Source organism: Rhipicephalus sanguineus, chromosome 5 (genome assembly GCF_013339695.2).
Source record: "Rhipicephalus sanguineus isolate Rsan-2018 chromosome 5, BIME_Rsan_1.4, whole genome shotgun sequence".
Taxonomy (NCBI): domain Eukaryota; kingdom Metazoa; phylum Arthropoda; class Arachnida; order Ixodida; family Ixodidae; genus Rhipicephalus; species Rhipicephalus sanguineus.
The window spans coordinates 163815122-163833595 of NC_051180.1; the positions used below are offsets into that span (position 1 = coordinate 163815122).

The 18474-nt window shown below is 45.5% G+C and overlaps 1 protein-coding gene across 1 annotated transcript; it reads right to left on the bottom strand.

Moving 5' to 3' along the window:
• Positions 1 to 1475: 1475 nt before the first annotated feature.
• Positions 1476 to 2971, bottom strand: LOC125758649 (uncharacterized). Its single transcript, XM_049416072.1, has 2 exons — positions 2646 to 2971; positions 1476 to 2070 (listed from the first exon to the last, which is right to left on the bottom strand). The coding sequence occupies exons 1-2, from the start codon at positions 2969 to 2971 to the stop codon at positions 1476 to 1478; spliced, it is 921 nt and encodes a 306-aa protein (XP_049272029.1).
• Positions 2972 to 18474: the final 15503 nt, after the last annotated feature.

Below are 18474 nucleotides of genomic sequence, written 5' to 3' on the forward strand. Positions count from 1 at the left end.
CCAAAGCCGTGAAAAAACCACGGGTCCAGTGGACGGAAAAGGCGACCTGGGCGCTCATAAAGTCTTAGCAAGATAACTTGGACGCCCTGCGAGGGCAAAAGCACAACGGTGTTGTGTACCAAAGGATCGCCGAGAGCCTCACCGATGCCGGTATTCCCCGTACACGTGCGCAAGTGCACGCCAAGATTGACAACTTGACACAAACGTTCAGGTATGACGGTCATTTATTATTATTCAAACTGTGCGTTGTCGCGCGCGTCCCGCTTGTCGCGTACCAGTTGTATTGAATAACCTGTAAGCAGAGGCAGCAAAATTATTGCAAGGTTGCATAGGTTGTAGTTATGTGCTTCTATGCTGCTTATAATATGATCCTCCTTTTGTTGCTGGACAAGTAAAATCGTGTGTTTTTATTTTTTTAGAAAAATTGAGCGAGGACTCACGACAGGCTCTGCACCACCGACGTGGCCCTACTACATTGAAATTAAGAGGTTTATTGGTTGTTTACCAATAAATGACTTTTCCCTCTTGGAGGAGAGCTGCTGCAACAGCAGCAGCGACACTGTAGAGAAGGTATGTTGCAAACAAATTACGACTGTGTACTTCCCCTGCAATCAGTACAGTTGCTAGTGCATTTATACCGGTAATGTTGGATGGGTTGATGTATTCAATTTATTGGGCACGAAGAAGCATTAATCTAAAAATACGAAATACAAGATGTCATGGCTTATTTACATAATGAATTATTTTGTGGTCTGCCCACGTTCCATACCTATGCGCCAATGCTTCCAGATCATGAGGCTACATATGCTGCAAATCACATCATTATAATCACATCCAGGAAACTAACACGACATTCACGTCCTCAGCTAGAATAGGCAGCATCCGTCAATATTGTCCTGCATTACTAAAGCTCCATCCCCATTCGTGCAGTTCATTTCATCAGCGTAATTATCAAGATATGTGATTATTCTCTTAAATAGTGGTCGTGTCCATTGCGTCGAGTAGACTGCTATATATGCCTCTCTGGTGATTTCCTCTTTTGGGTGTGCGTGATATGGTGTACCTGTTTTGTCTTACATCTTCGCAGCTTATCAATGAGATGGAAAGTGGTGTCAGTACGGAGGCTACTGACACTGACAGCACGTCGGTGCCAGAAATACCAACAGAAGAGTCACCAGCACTGACACCCGCCACGGAGTCCATTCAGAGCCCTGAAAGAAACACAGCAGCAAGGGCAGCAAGGAAGCGACGGCGGCCACTTAGTGCTGCACGTGAGTTCCAGGCAGCTGTATTGGCTGAGCAAAAATTGCTACGGGAGCAGCAAGAACGAGCTCAGCAGACTGAAGTGGAGCTGAGAACAAAACAGCTGCAACTTCAGGAGAAACTTGTCAATGCCCTCGTTGGTTTTACTAATAAAATATGAGGCAGTAAAAATGCCACTCTTTTTATTTACAACTGTTAACGCAAGGCTATTTCTAGGAGCGAGTTGCCTGGGTCTGCATCCGCTGGCTGAAATAATCTACAAGTGCAGAACGCACACTGTCCGCGTTCCCAATCTGTGAATCACTGCTGCGTTCTGGTTGTGGCAGTTGGGAGTCTGACTGCTGAACTTCCTGGAGCCATTGAAGCGGAACAGCATCACTAAACTGTTCGCAAATGTTGTTGAGCACGCAGCATGCGCGAATCACCAGGCGAGCATTTGCGATGTCGCATTCCATTCTCTTCGACGTGAAGCGAAATCTTGCTTTAAATCTTCCAAAGGCGTTTTCCACTACACGTCTCACTCGGCTGATGTGGTAATTAAAATTTTTCTGCTCTGCACGAAGTGGGCCGTTGTGTCCAAAGGGCTTGATGAGGTTAGGTGTAAGTGGGAAGGCCTGGTCACAAAGCACCAGAGGTGGCACAGCAACTCCTCCTATTGTAGCAACCGGATTCTTGAACAGGAGACCCTCAACCATATGGGAGAGGCTTGACATTTGATACACATGAGAGTCGTGGCATCTGCCAGGGGCACCAACATTTATGAACCTGAAACGGTACCTGTGGTCTACAAGGGCCAGAAGAATAATGCTGTACCCGTAAGAATGAACACAAGAGTCAAAGTAAGAACGCTTCTCGTGTTTAAAAATGCTCCATTCTTCATTATCGGGTAAACCATCTATGTCACATTTTATGTTTGTCTTGGTTACCAAGACACTTCGCAGCATTTCAGGATTTTGGAAGCTGCCATTGCTAATTATCAATCGATGTTTCCTATTATAAAAAACTTTCTCAGCTATTTCAAGGCCTCGAGTGTAACTTGAAACAAAGTTCTCTTGTGACGGCACTTGGGTGCACAATTAACTTATTTCTCAGCAGGCATTGTTTTTTCGCAATCTTGTAGCGAAGGTTCCTGCATTGGATCTCTATAACTGCAAAACACACGCGCGCTTGCACGGTCCAGAAAGGAACTGACGTTAATGAGACTAATGTGTAAATACATTTATGCAGTGTATTAATGCAAAACATGGAACTATCTTATACGTAGTTTTTAGCTTACAATCCGCATACAATAAAAGGGCTCACATGCGGCGTATTGCTTGGACGATTTGGGTGCAATGCCTTACGCACGAAAGTTAATTCCAAAAATAGCCAAATGAACTTACCACCCCTTGTAGTTATAATAATTAGTGGCATGTTCTTGTGGCGGTGAAACTGGGAAGTGGCACCCGTCAAGGGCTCCTACAACTTGTGGAAAGTCACTGACGGCCGAGAATTCCCGAATGTGTTCCGCAATATCAGACTGACTGAGCATCTTGATCAAGTTGCTTTCCAATACAGACACGACGGCTTCGCAAAACTCCTTGTAAATGCCATTCACTGTCGATCGTCCGATGCCGAAGACACTGGCCACGACTCGGTCCTCTGCCACGGAGCACAATTTGAATAAGCCGATGGCCACCACCTTTTCAACCACAATGCACTCGCGCATATTAGTTGTTACCCTCTCTAGCGAAGGGCGCAAGCTGTCCACAAGGAAACGGAAAGTGACTGGGCTCACTCTGAAGCACTGCTTAAAGTGGCCGTCGCCTAAGAAGGTCAACGTGTCTTCAAACCACCGTTCATTACGTACGTAGGCCCACCTTTCGCGGTTGATGGCTCGAGGGGACATCGACAAAGCAGTCAACATGAAGCTGTTCATGACGAGTCTTTGTTTGATGCTGTCCACTCTTGCCTTCGCAGCGTTTAGCTCATCTTCGATGGAGCCGAGCGCGACAAGCGCCAGGCCGACTTCAACTATTGCTTGATCTCTGTCGCTCCGCTGATTCATAACAGGACCACGAGGAAACACGCCTCGCCTTCGCACAGTCAAGAAAAAGTACAGCAAAAGCAGGAACAGCAAAACAACTGTTCATAGTTGCCAGACGAAGTTAAGTTGCTGCTAAAAACGGAAAAAAATGAACGGAAATTGCGAGTATGCGCGTTATAAGCCGCCAGACAATAAAAAAAAGTTTTCATGCTTTAATATCGCGAAATATTATGTACATGTGCATTTTTTGAATACATTTCCTATTTTGTTGCTTGCACAAACAACGCCATTTTTTTCTACAGCGTTTTTCTGAGGAACCACTTAAAGCTGTTGTCCGGTGCCGTGTGTCATCGGCACAACTCCTTTCTGCAAATGGTCCCTTTAGGCGACAAAAGGGGTTTACCTCAAAGTACTTTACTATTGCCCGTGTGTCAGGGGTATTAGTCGCTTTCAGATCAAGATACGACGTCAGCTTCCTCTTCACGTTTGGGAAGGAAGCTTCTAACATTCGTAAAGATAACAGAGATTGAAAAAGAATTTTGAGGTGCAGGCAGAGTACGTCGGGACGGATGGCGATGGCCGCGCGTTAGCTATGATTCTTCAACGGATTGGGACATCTCATCAAAAATATAGCGCATTGATCCAATCCACAATGATATGTAGTAAAGGGAAAAAGGAACTGCCTTGCCCCTCGCAAAAGCGACAAGGTGTTTACGCGCGTTCTGCACGTTCTTGGAAAAATCTTCGCTCACACAGTAAGGAGTGTTTTTAAACTTACGGCCGGTTGACGAGATGGCTTCCTTGGTTTTAAAAATGAAAGCTTGACAATAATAGGCCGGTTACGACCAGGACAGTATGGACCAAAGCGATGTGCTCGCTCAATTTCCTTTGGCTCCAAGGAAAAATTAAATTACTCGGAGCACAGCCGAATTACCAGTTCTTCAGAGTGAGCAAATGATTCGGATTTATTAGTGTCAATAATGCCATAAAAGATCAAATTATTACGTCGAGAGCGATTTTCCGCTTCATCAAGGCGGGTTTCAAGATTGCAAATTCGACGAGCCGTTTCAGCGGTGTCGGTTTGCACTGTTCCGAGATGTTGCCTCAAGGGCTCAGTTTGCTGGAAATTGGTTTTCTCGTTAGTTAGACGCTTACTGAGTTCAGACAGGATGGTATTGGTCGCTAGTTGCTGACATTTTAGATCTTGTACTTCCGAGAGAAGTTTAGATTGCCCGTAAGATAGTTTCTTCAGTTCAGCCAGCACCGCTGCTCAGTCAGGTCCAGGATTTTGTTCAATATCACCCAAGCGCAGCAGCAGGAAACGCACAACAGCAATTCATTCATCAACCAACGAAAACAAGCACCGGGGGCTCGGCAGCTGTACCAAGAGGTAGTTACTCGTTCTTTTAGCGAATAAACTGTGGGGTGAACTAACCTGCATGGCGAATAGCAACGAGTTAGTGGACACTCTAGCGGCACAGCCACCGAGCCCACGAAGCGAGCGGCGCAGATTCAGCGGTTTTATAGCTGCCGTGATTACGGCTGTCGTTGCTGATAGTGCCTGTCAGGCTGGACCGAGGACCAGGGGCGGTGGTGCCGATACAGCCTGCCCAATCGAAGCGTTGATAATTGTTGCTTCAAGATGCGTTGCGACAGCGGCAGGACTATCGCTTTTGTGATGCCGTGAAGTAGACGGAATTGGCATCACACTTGCTTGGACTAAACCAGAAGTTGTAGTGAGTTTCGCAATCATTTCTTGCGGGATGACGAAGTCTGAGCACTTAATATTCCTGAATCACGGTCTCACTTTAATCCTAAAAAATTGCAAAAGCAGTTCATTGGATATTCGACTTCTCATGACAATGAGTGCAGAGTGCGGAACATTTTAGGTGATCCTGTTCAATTTAAATAACGGTTTAAAGTCTCGTTTAGCAAAATGTGGTCCCAAGCGACACTCTTCGAGTCTCAGCCACGTATTCAAAAACCTGTCTTTTTGTGCAATGCAAGTCAAGAATACAAATTTGGGAGCTGGAAAGATACCTAGTCCACATATTTTGCTACCCAATACTCGAAAACAGCAGCTATGACGTCAACAGAGAATAATAATTTTGATAATTTGGCTGAAATCGAGAGAACAAGACACGCTTGAACACTACCACATGATCTGAATTGCAGCTGCGGTTCAGGTGTAATATGTTAGCGTTAACTTTGACAATATTTTTCGGGGCATATCAAAGCTGGGACTCATCAAGTTCCTCATGCAGTCGCAGTTCCTACTTTATCTAAAGAAGCAGCACCAACAAATCGTCATTCTATTTCTAAGATCGGTTTTCATCAGGATTGTCGATAGGGAAGCTTGCTGGGCCTCTGCATGTGGTGACAGCAGGAGAAGCTGCTTCAGTGCTCTCTCTACCAGATGCGTCATGAGGCTTCTGCAGGACATCTCTTTGTAGTTTGATATCTTCGTCGAGAAATTGACGACTGCTTTAACACATTTATAGCCCCCCCCCCCCCTTGTAGATCCCGTAACTGCCTTTCCAGCAGAATGTGCTTCAGGTGGTTGAAATGAGCACACGCGTCCGATTGACAATGATGATGGACAATCTTGAATAGATTTTAATTGCCGCGGTTGTAAGGCCAGTGGCCTAAATATTTGGTAAAATTACTGCATAACATGAGTTACACAAAATTCTGTCCAATTTTGCAATCTCCATGCTATATCGAAAATCGCCAAAGAGCTAAGTAGCCAAGCCAATTTTTTCCCGCCAACAGCCTGAACAAACGACCAATGTTGCCGAAGGTGGCCAAAGTTGGCAACCCCGGTTGCGCCCTCTCCCCTCCTGATTTATCTTCCCTTCTTTCCCTCTTCCTCATCCTTACATCACGCCTCCTTACCATCGCTTCACTTTTCCAATCCCTCGCTATATTACATACGGATGTGCTGTCTTACAATCCCCTCCTTCTTTTCCTGTTCCTCACCCTCACTTCTCTTGCCCTCCCTCTCGCTATACTGCACTGCAAACAGATACGCTATTCTTTACCTTAACCTCCTTTACCTTCTTTTCCTCCTCTCACCCTCACATCACTCCTCACCTTTTTTTTCCATTTCCACTCTTGCTATACTATGGTACACATGGCTATGCTGTGCTACACATTTCTATCCTATCTTTACCCTTTCATCCATTCTCTTCTTCTCACCCTCACTTCCCTTTTCCGCACCCGCCGTCGCTCTTGCTCGCATAGATCCTAGACCGATGACGGCAGGAACCATTCTGGAATGTCGTCCTGATAGGTCATCGCGGGTGAAGGCGACGAAGGCAGTGCTAAACTTCTTGAAGGCATCAGACCTGCACCGTCGCTTATAGACTAACGTCGTTATGATGACCGTGAAATGTGTGTGACTTTTGTGCGTGCGTGCTCTCCTTCTCTCTCTCTCTCTCTCTATCTTTATATCTCCCCCATCCCTTCCCCCAGTGTAGGGTAGCATACCGGTCCTTCTAGACTGGTTAACATCCCTGCCTTTCCTTTCTCTCCTTCTCCTCCTCCTCTCTATACTATTGTCAGGTGCTCATGATGGTCAAACACGCGGAACACAAGCTGGTACAGATGATATTGCGTGACCTTGAACCAGGAAAATGAAAGTCGAAGTGCAAGCAATCTGCTCTGTACCTGCACAGCGGCGACCACATCTTTTTGGCCGTCGGTAATCTGATCATCGGCGGAACGCTTCGTCTTTTACACATCAGTAGTTGAATTTTCTAGCGGCGTCGCTGATGCTCGCATAAGCTCTCGAATGACCTCCACTATTCGCGTACTGCGCGTAGTCTTAACAGAAGAATCTGAAACAATCATGAAGCTTCCCAAACATTGCGGTGTGGCCTGCGCCGAGCATTGCTAAAGTCAGGTCTAGAAACTGCTTTCGAAAAACAACCTATGCAGTCGTAAAATCGCTGCCATGTCAATTGGAGTTCTTGTGCTGGCTATCTAATTTTATAACAAAGCAATAAACACTAAGCATATCCTCTGACAATACAGACGCCAAGTCAGGTTACCGCACGTGGTTCCAGTGTTGGCTCCGTTTTTATAGCAGTGTAAAAAACATTACATTTAAATTCATATGATTCCGCAAGCTATATTCGAGCGTTGCTCGACCACGCAGGAATACGCTAACGAAAGTTATGTGTAATATTGACATCATCGCACCGCAAAGTGCACTTCCTTTCAATAATACTGACGTATGTGCTGTAACGTGAATGTGACATTACGTCATACCATAAGTTACTCTCTAAACGCAAGTGTTGTCGAGTCGACGTGCCTAGTACGCCTACGATGTGCACACAACTACTACACTTACAAAAACACGCCGATCCACCTCGTAACGCTTGGCTCAAAGCCAAAAAATGCAGCATAGAGCTGCTTGCTGACATGCTTCGCGTGAAACCGATTCCCACAAGATGTGGGATCTGCAGATTTTTTTCACTGAGCCCACTTCGACGTGGCGGCGTCCAGCAGGGGCGTAGCCAGAAATTTTTTTCGGGGGGGTTCAACCATACTTTATGTATGTTCGTGCGTGCGTTTGTATATGTGCGTGCCTATATACGCAAGCAAAACTGAAAAATTTCGGGGGGGGTTTGAACCCCCCCAACCCCCCCCCTTGGCTACGCCCCTGGCGTCCAGATCCAAACGCGGCCACCAGGCTGGCATTCAAGCGTCGTCGACGGTTGTAACGGTGGCTGTCTGGTGGTCCCTGACGCGCGAACAGTACAGTTATCTGGCTTCTTCGGTGCGCTAAAATTAGGTGGCGACACGCAAATCATCATCGTTGGTGATCGTCGGCAGCATGTCGTCAAATTGTTGCTCCCGGACATCTTCCGTGCACCAGCTTGAACGGCGCCATGCGCGTTCTTTCTTGCACCGCTGCGTTGTAAGCAAACGTTGCATGCGGAAGGATGGAATCGCACGTCTTCTTTTCTACGTCGACGTACATAGCCAGCATGTCGGCCAGGGTTTTAGTAAAATGCTCAGTGAGGCCATTCGCCTGCGTGGTCGTAGGCGGTTATTCGGCGATGACTTGCCCGGCTATATTGGAGAATGATGTGATGGAAGACTTAGGCGAGTGTCGTTTATTGTGTGACGAAGGCGACCAGGATTAAATGAACGGAATAGTCAGACAGAAGCGCAATGTCAAGACTTCTCTGTAGAGGAAGATGACGATGAGCTACTACACGAGGCCACCAGTGAGAGGAATCGGTAGACCGAAAGATGTAATTCAAGGTGGGCGCGAGAGGCATGCGCGTGGTGTACCACGCAGTTGCGATGGTGGTGTTCTATTGAGCTAGAGGAGCGTGGAAGATGATCGCCAGCATCATGGATGGGTGTAGTCCGAAGCACCTGGCAGAGGTTAAGGGTCGCAGTGGCCTGCTTTGCTTAGCCTCAACTTTCGAAGGTGAGCCCATGGAGCCAGTGGGTCGCTACCGCAACCACCAACAACACCATCGGGCGTAGACGAGAGTGTTCCTGCCTGCCGAGAGCCACGAGACGAAGCGCACGACTTCACTTGGCCGCAGCCCTCAACGGTTTTGCAAACTCCTGTGCTGATTGTCGTCGTTCCATTCCGTCATCGGTCCCGAATGTTTCTCTTCCAGGAAACACTCACGTAACTTGTCACTGCTTACGCCTGATTAACGCGCTCGTTTGTGACACTTGTAGATGCTATAGGCGCGCTCCCTCCTAGTTTGTTTCCATGGTTGACGCTCATTCCGTCCATTTCATTTGTGGCGAGATTTGGGAAAACTTCGTGACTTCAATGTGACGTTGCTGAAAAGAACCGAAAACAGACGGTGCCCTGTTCGCCGAGCTCCCAACCTACGTGACGCCAACGGGCGTCACGTAGGTTGGGAGCTCGGCGATTATTTGTTTATTTATTTGTTTATTTATATTTGTTTATTTATTTCAGTATACTGTCGACCCCAAATGGGGTTTTTACAGGAGTGGGTACACTTAGAGAAAAACAGCAAACACAGAGAAGTGTTACAGCGAAAATGTAGATGAAGACGGAATCGTATAAGTCTGTACTATTCATACATAGATGTCTTGACAGATAAGTAGCTGATGGCATACATGCTAAACACAGAAATATACACAGGTTACAATATAGTGACTGAAGTTACAGCATCGTAGGACTCATTTTACGTTACAGGCATAGGATAAGCAAAAAACAGGCAGGAAACTATTCAGGAATGGAAGGTAGGAAAACGATAGAGAGGAAAGACCGGAATGTTAACCAGTTTGGCATAATCGGTATGTTACCCTGCACCGGGGGAAGGGATGGGGGAGATTGAAAGAAGAGTAAAGAAAGAGAGAAAGAGATGGGAACACACACGCACACACATAACTTCACAGCGCAGAGCGGCAGTCTTGTGCGGTATGCGGCGTCATTAAAAGTCTACAGCCGCTCGTGGAAGTATGTTGTCCTTAGGAACTTGAGCAATGCCTTGGTTGCTTGAATTCTCGATGACTTTTCACAATGACATTGGAGAATCGTTTCTAGTGTCATTGTTCTGTTGTGAAGACGAGCGAGAGCGATTACGAGGGATCGTCTCTGCGCAGCGTAGCGAGGACAGTCGCAGAAGATATGCTGCAACGTCTCCTCGGTGCCGCAGGCGTCGCAAAAAGCGTTGTCGGCCATCCCTATTCGAAACGAATATGACTTCGTGAAAGCCACTCTTAGCCATAAGCGGCAAAGCAGAGTGGCCTCTGTTCGGTGGTGTGATAGTTTTGGCTTCTGGAGGTATTCAGTGTTGAGTGGGAAATATTCTTTCCGATCCTTTGAAGCATGGCAACAGCATCAGACCTTGAAAGGGGTATAGCCTCTTGCTCGTCGCTTTGCAATGCTGACCGAGCAGCATTATCGGCATGTTCGTTGCCAGGCACGCCGCAGTGGCTTGGCAACCATTGAAATGTCACTTGGTGTCCCTTCTCGAATGACGTATGAATGAGGTGTCTTATCTTGAATACCAGTTGTTCATATGGTCCATGCCGCAGGCCTGACAAGTGAGACTGTAGGGCTACTTTGGAGTCACTAAAAATCGCGGTTCTTCGCGATTTACATCACAAAGTGCAGCGCGAAGAGCTGTGAGTTCTGCAGCCGTTGATGTTGTTGGGTGGTCGTGCTCAATGCTAACAGTTACACCTTTCGCTGGGACAACTACTGCTCCGGACGAATCATGGATGGTCGTTGAGCCGTCGGTGTAAATATATATATGTGGTCGGTGTATTTCTCGTGCAGTAGAAGCAGAGATAGCTGTTTCAGGACAGGCGATGACAAATAAGATTTTTTCTTGATTCGTGGTACACTGAAGTGCACCGCAGGACGAACCAAACACCAAGGTGGAATCGATGGTTCGGATGCGGGGCTGAGGCCTGACGGTAGGTTGGCGGACTAGCTCCAGATTGTTGCGCAGTATGATGCTAGCGATCTTTCTGAGGGCACTGTTGCCAGGTGGTGGTTAGGAGCTCGAGCAAAATGCCTGATGTGAGCTCTCAAGGCTTCTAACGCAATGTGCGTTTGTATCGGTAGATCCGTGGCGATAGCAATAGTCGCCTCTCTTGGTGCACATTTGGGCAGACCTAGGAAACTCTGAGTGCCTGAGCTTGTGGAGCCTGTAAAATGCGAAGATTTGTCTTGCAGGTGTTGGTTAGTGCTCTGTATAATTCCAACATTGCATCCACTGACATGCCCCAGTGTCTCCCTCCCAGGAACTTGAGCAGCTGGGCAATGGCCGTCAGGCGCTTCTTCAAGTAGGCCACGTGTGCTCCAATTGAGGTTTCTGTCAATAGATATGCTGAGAAATTTGTAGGTTCTGGCATGAGGTATTGACTGCGCGTCAATACAAATGGCATATGGTGTCATTGGTTTGCGCGTGAACGCCATCAATGTACATTTCTCCGGGGATATTCTGAGGCCTTGTTTGCTAAGGTAGTGCGCTGTCAATGTTGCGGCATTTTGAAGTCTCACACGTATTTGAAGTCGTGTAATGGCTGAGGTCCAGGCACATATGTCGCCTGTGTATATAGATATCTTGGTCGTACTTGGCAGGGATTCGACATGTTGAATGAGGGCGAGATTGAATAGCATGGGACTGAGCACTCCGTCTTGAAGAACGCCTCGGCAGATATAGCGTAGCGTGGTGGGGCCTTCTTCGGTGGACACAAAGAATGACCTTGCAGACAGGTGGCTACCAATCCATCGAAGAACTCGACCACCTCTTACAATGTCAAGTATCTAGATCGGTGTTGCAGTGGACAGCTCGGCGAGTTCTAGAAATTTTTGTACTGTCGTTTAGAACACAGTTGAGGCGTCTAGCGCATTTTACTAACGCACGAATAACGGACAAAAGGAATAAAAGAAAGTGTTGTTGTTGCAAAGGAATTCTTCCAGAGTGAGTGGGTGTTTGTTTCGAGTGATCCTAGACTGACTTATATTGATGTGGTGTAATGCTTTAATCCTAAATGAGTTGTGCAAAAAGTAGGTAGATAAACTTTAGACGAGGGAGTTTCGATCTGCTGGATAAAGTAGTGAGCCCTGCGCGTCGCAATTATTCAGTAGGTGACTCTGTGCGCCGGTGCCGGTGTCTAACAAAGAAAAACGAGCCCTTAAGAGTCATCTCCTCTCCTTCATTCATAGCGAGGGTCTCGTTCTGGCACACTTGATGCCTTCGAGTAGTATGCGAGGGATTATTGGTCAGCTTCCAGCTCGCAAAAATAGCACGTGCTACATGACGCCAACAGGCAGAAAAAAGAGCGTTCCTCACTCGCCGAAATGGCTGCGCTTGGCGCTGACTAAAAGCTCGGTTTCAATCACATATATACCCCATATAGTGGACGCGAGGATGACCGCCGCCGTAGCTCAGTGGTAGAGCATCGGACGCGTTATTCAAGCTCGCAGGAAGGTCGCCCTGCCGGCGGCAAGTTATCTTTTCGTCCACTTAACCTTGTTCACATTTATATTCTAAGTAATACAGATAACACCCCCTTTACTTTCCTCGGCGTTATCGTCTGTTAGGTCTCATTAATAGACAAGTCAGCATGGTTTTCAACGCAGTCTGTCGACAATGACGCCACTGCTGAAAACGATTCATGGCTTTGCCATTGGTTTAGAGAAATGGACCCAAATTGTTTTGTCATGTTGCACACCGTAAGCTACTTATCAAGCCCAAACCATTTTGCATGAGCAACGATTTAGGAGCCTGTGTTGAAGCATATGTGTGGCGTTTTTTTTCTTTTTTTAAAGAGCCAACTGCATAAACCGAAACTCGGCTAATTTTCACGGTAGCATAAAGCGCTCTTAAGTATCTTTAACTTATAAAAGAGGTGGAATCGAAATGGGGCAATTCCTGATTGTAACGTCTCAAACGTTATTCAGTCATCAATGAGTTAGTTACAAAGTACAGTGTACCGTATATTGATCACACGTGTAAGATAAGGGGCAGGGTTTGGCAATAACGCAATTTATTGCCGGACAAAGTGCCGTAACCCATCCCAGTTATTAAAGCGTACAAGGAGAATTAATGCCCACATAATAAAAGATTAGAAACGAACAAGCAGGCACAGTTACACAATTTGTGATAACAGTACACAAAACATCCTTAGAAGAGTATTAAAACTTCGACACGTGTCTGCAACGTTCAGTTTTTAACTATATGGCATTATAACTTTTTTTTTATTAGATAAAGCAAGGGATATGAGAAAATACCCAGGCTTATTCATTACGAAACCATTCCATTACTACTCACTGAATGAAAATGTGACACATATTCATACACGTAGACTTTAATGACAACCTGAGTGATGTCATCTGGAAAAAAAAAACGTGAACCCAAAACGGCAGTTTTTAATCAAAAATGAGTCAAATCCTGCACTTGTTTCAATCAAACTGAGCCAAATTAATCAAATCAGCGCTGCGTCAACAATTGTGACAAAAACAACCAACATGGTTTCATACAATCTATTTGATTTGTGTCCTAGTTCCTTTGCTAACGAGTTTACGTTCCACAATTAGTTTTGCTAGCGCCCGTTGGCACTTACTGAAGGGCATGATGCCGTAGGGAAAAACTCGAATATAAAGAGAAAAAAGCCGGCTTTCCTACTTTTTTTTACATCTTAGTGTTTCTTTTCGAGTTTCGCTCCAAGACCGTATATTTGAAATAGAAGAGAACAGAAATGAAGTTATATGGCACCAATCTATTCCTTCAAGAAGAAGTGATCCGAAACGACATGGCATAAAACTAGCTCAGAAGAAGAAGAAGAGGTGGAGCACTTTTGAAGGCCTTCAATAGATGCCAACAACAAGACAACGCTGCCGACAGTCCAGAATAGTGCATCTTTTCCCGGAAAGACCACTCGCTCTTCAAGTCTAGTCATCGCCATTACGCCCCTACGACGGAGGACGGCACCGACGGAGGCAGAAGGATAGTGTTAATTTTGTTGCAAAATATTGCTATACCGTTCATTTGCTGCGTTTTAGAAGTCTTTTGTGAGCTAATTGAAGCCCAAATAAAATATTCCAATCTATAAGAGCCAGATCCAAATTTTACTCCTGAATATCGACGACAGTGGGCTATATAGATTTTAGCCGTAATATAGATTACATGTATTTAGGGGGCATGAACACATTGGCAAGGAATTGTTGGAGCAGGCCCGACAGTATTGTGAGTAGCAAAAAAAGTGCGTTTTTTCTGTTTAAGTTAAAGTGTACTTGGCCCTTTTAAAAAAAACGCCATATTTAAGCAACACCGATCAGTGTTTCACAGTTAATGGCGTCCATTCAAGGTCGTTCTTCTTGTTGTCTTCTGGGTCTAGCACATACATACTGCAGGGGGTTGGCCGACTAGCAGGTGAATTTTACCAATATTTTAGGTAGTGTATAATTTTTAAATGCGATAGATAATTAATCGATTGATTTGAAGTGCCAATTATCAGTAATGGAATTATAGCAAGATATTCTTTAAGTCGCCATGACAAATTCCTCAATGGCGAAGAAAACATCCCTGCAGCTGTATCCGGGAGTAGTGACCCCAAAAGAAAGAATAACCGGTTCTGATAAACCCATGCCCAGCTTTTGAAGAGGTGGTACCAGTCCTAATATCCTCAATGTAGTGAAAAAGCCACAGAATATAAAGAAGTGGCCTATTGTTTGTTCCTAATTACAGACGAGGCACATAGGGGAGGTCACCGAACCTGATGTACGTAAGTAAAAGTCACAGTTTCGCCGCAACGGCGAAGCAATGAATGCGATAGCAATAAATTGGAATGTAACGCGAAGAACGGAAAGCAGCTCGATATTGCCCAAAAGACGCACGAAAAGAACGCTCACAGGACGAGCGCGAACTAATGCGTCACAGCTCGACACTTGAAGCACACTGCTCAAACATACAGCAGGACGCACGAAACGAATGAACAGGTACACACAATACGAGCGCGAACACAGCTGTTACTTATTTCTGTTTGCCCCGCCACGGTGGTCTAGTGGTTATGGCGCTCGACTGCTGACCCGAAGGTCGCGGGATCGAATCCCGGCCGCGGCGGCTGCATTTTCGATGGGGGCGAAAATGTTTGAGGCCCGTGTACTTAGATTTAGGTGCACGTTAAAGAACCCCAGGTGGTCTAAATTTCCGCAACCTTCACTACGGCGTGTCTCTCATAATCATATCGTGGTTTTGGGACGTTAAAACACAGATATTATTATTAGTAGTACTTATTTCTGTTTGAACAGCGCGCTCCTTTCGCAAACGCGGTCGCGAGCGAAGCGAATCACCCCACCGGCCGCCCCTTCTTTCCTCGAGATAAGCGCACGAAAGCGACCACGCCCTGTAGGGCGAAGATCAACGGCGATCGCAGGAGCGGGACAGGCGGGGCGACGATCTTTAAGCGCGCCACACGCGCGCACATCGCGCAATCTATGTGGCCACTAAGAAAGCATGCTGAAGTACATGGTGTATATAAATAGCTCGCCGTTAGCAGGCTGACAGACGGTGCTGTCGTGGCCTAACGTCTAAAGCAGCGGGCTGCAAAGCGAGAGGCCGCTCGTTCGATTCCGCGCGCGGAAAGTATTTCTTAATGATTTTTCTTTGTGGCTTTTCTATATATATACATACTTATACATTTACCGTGAATGACGGCGGCGACGGGGACGGACGTTTTCCAGCCGAGACTGTCCATATAATTGCTATCGCAATAAAATTGAGGGAGACAACGCGGCAATGAAATTTCGCGACGGCAACTTCCATCATCCTTGAACTTCAGAAATCACTTCGCCAGGGGAATAAAAGGTGCATAGCTTAAAGCAAAAAGGCGCACTACGGGAACAGGGACATGAGAAGAGAGGAACCGACGACACAAAGCGCACACTTGCAACTGAAGGTTTATTGAAAGATCACACATAAATACGTTACAAAAAAGGGCACGTGGTGCAATTTAACTCGCCGAAACAAAACAAAACGAGATGGATATCCCCTTAACAGATCATGAAGGCGCATGCGTCTATACAAAAAGGAAGTTCGAAGAAAACCGGAATAAAGAAAATTCAAACTGCGTGGGAGGGGGGAAGGAGAGGGAAAGAGTTTGAATTTGAGCGCTGTGTTTTGAGCGCTGCGTCCTGTGTTCTTCGTAAGTCCCCGTTTCTTTTAGCGCTTCACCATCATGAATTCGTACGGTTTTCTGCAAATGACGGTGCGCTTTACACGGAAGTCAACGCCTACAATAGCGAAGTTCTCGTTATGAGATCCCTATCTAAAATTGTAAAATTCAGGATTGCCGAACAACATGAAAAATCAAAAGCACCCCTAAAACATTGTAGCAATGTCTATAACGCGAACTGAAAACCCAATAAAAGGCCAATAAGGCCTCTGCAACCATTGCTTGTCGTTTGTTTCAGGATGTAAAGACGTCGGCCTTGCCATTACGTTTATTTTAAGCTCAAATGAACATGTATGTAGCATCTTCTGAAAAAAATACTTTCATGAAGCGTCCATACTTTCCATGGGTACTTATCCACTAAATAAACTACTTGACTCAAAACTCATTCTTTATCTTGCGGGATCGCGCAGAACTGATTTGCTATGCGTATTAAACGCGTATAATGCAGATGCCAGAATATACGGCAGGTTTTAGAGACCTACACAGAAAGTTATCATCGATAAACAAGAATCACTATACAGAAATGTTGTAATATTTATATTTAACTCTTACCACTGACACATATTCCAATCAGCTCATTTGTAAAGTGCAAGCTTGCAAACGTTAGAAATGAAATGGCACCATTGAAGATCGTCGTAATCCATCTTATGTATTCAGATAAATAGCTCTGAAGAGAAATAAGTACAGTAAAATGATGTCCCGCCCCGAAACCCGTTCGTCTCGCCCTAGAAAATGATTGACCATTTTTGCAGCGCCAAATTAAACAGGTATTCCTTCTGCCGCGACAAAGGCGACAGGAATAACATGTCCTCAAAGCTTGTCGAAAGCACCGATCTCAAATGGTGTACTCATGCCTTCTCTGCACCCTTTTATTCCCCATTATACCTTGATTGGTGTTGCAGCTTAGTTAATTCTTGTCCAGCACAAAATAAGTGACTGCTTTATCTCTCATAAAACATTTCTTCGCTTCTATAATTTGAGACGTTTTCGTGTACCTCACCATTTGTTTCGCGTGTTTATTAACGTTGTGTTTCTTGTAATCATGACAATCGTTATAGCGCGAAATCAGGACAAAGACAAAGGGTACACGCACTCGCCTTCGTGTACCTTTTGTCTTTGTCCTGATATCGCGCTATAACAATTGTCATGACCTACCAACTAGCCCAAGCCGCAACCCTTCTTGTAATCAATTACGCTATTTTTTTTCTATAGAATTACGATAAGCTCACCTTACTTCGTGTAACATTTGAATTTTTTTGCTATCACATTCACTAGTTTGCTCTTGCGGCGAAGCTGCGGCTTTTATATTTTTCAATGTAATGTCATAATATAAAAAGAGATTATACAGTGTGTTTCATGAAATCAGCCAAGAAATCCTCAAAAATAACGGCAATGAATTATCTGTTCGCTGCCTTTGTATTTACTTTTTCTCTAACGGCAGTCATCTTAAGATGGCTCTAGATATCAGTTGCGGAGCTAATTAAGGAAATTAAGTACTTCACATCGTAGTTATTGCACAAAGGCGATCAGGTCAAACGGGATAGTCAGAGCGCTTTCTGGTTACAGCCCGATGCCGCTTTGAGAGAGAGAGAGAGCGGATTTGTTACAAGAAGGCAGAAAGACGGCCTGAGCTTGTGCTTTCTGACCTGCTACTCTGAAGAGGGAAAAATGGAAATGGGGAAATGAAAGTGATGAAGATGATTATTAGGACAGGAAAATGTGATGTGTACGTACAATAACCACGTAACGCAGTATATTCTTCAAGATTTCAAAAATGCAGTCACTCGTACTTTTAGCAGAGTGATAGAGCAGTCTAACAAATTTCGCCAGTAAAACCGAAGCCAAAATGCGGAAGAGCGCAAATGGTTATTTTCCTGAGAAGCCCGGAGTGAGCGAGCGTCATCACATCACGGGCTGCGCGTGCGAATATCGCCGGCATGGCGCACCTAACTTAACGAAAGTGGAAGGACTAGCACCACTGCAATTGCTGTCGTGAACAGACATCATTCTGGTCGTCTGCTACTTGCGTTCATTGGCGCTTCGGTTTCTGTTTCGGTGCCTTTGGCCAAATTTCATTGCTCCGCAAGAATTACCAGAAGCCGCTTTCTCGAAATTTTAAAGTTGCGATAGGCTCTTCGCAGGAGGGGCTCCAATTCCCCAGTTTGACGCGACCACCTGTCTCCACTATTTAAAAGATAACTAATTTATTTTATTTTCTTACAGCCGTTATTAATGTCTCTATCGATCTTATGATGTCGGCCTCTGCAGAGAACCTAATTAAGAAGGCACTAAGCGAATATTCTCTTTTCTCAATTTTGGAGGACATTCGCACAGATATCTTGAAGCACCCTATATTCAATATTCAACTTTACACACAGTATGTGCTGTTTGTACTTTTTCTTTCTGCTGTGCGATATCGAGGATGGTTTTTATCGATCCTTGACCTAACGTTCTCGGGTGCCACAGAGGCTATCGCGTTAGGCTAAACG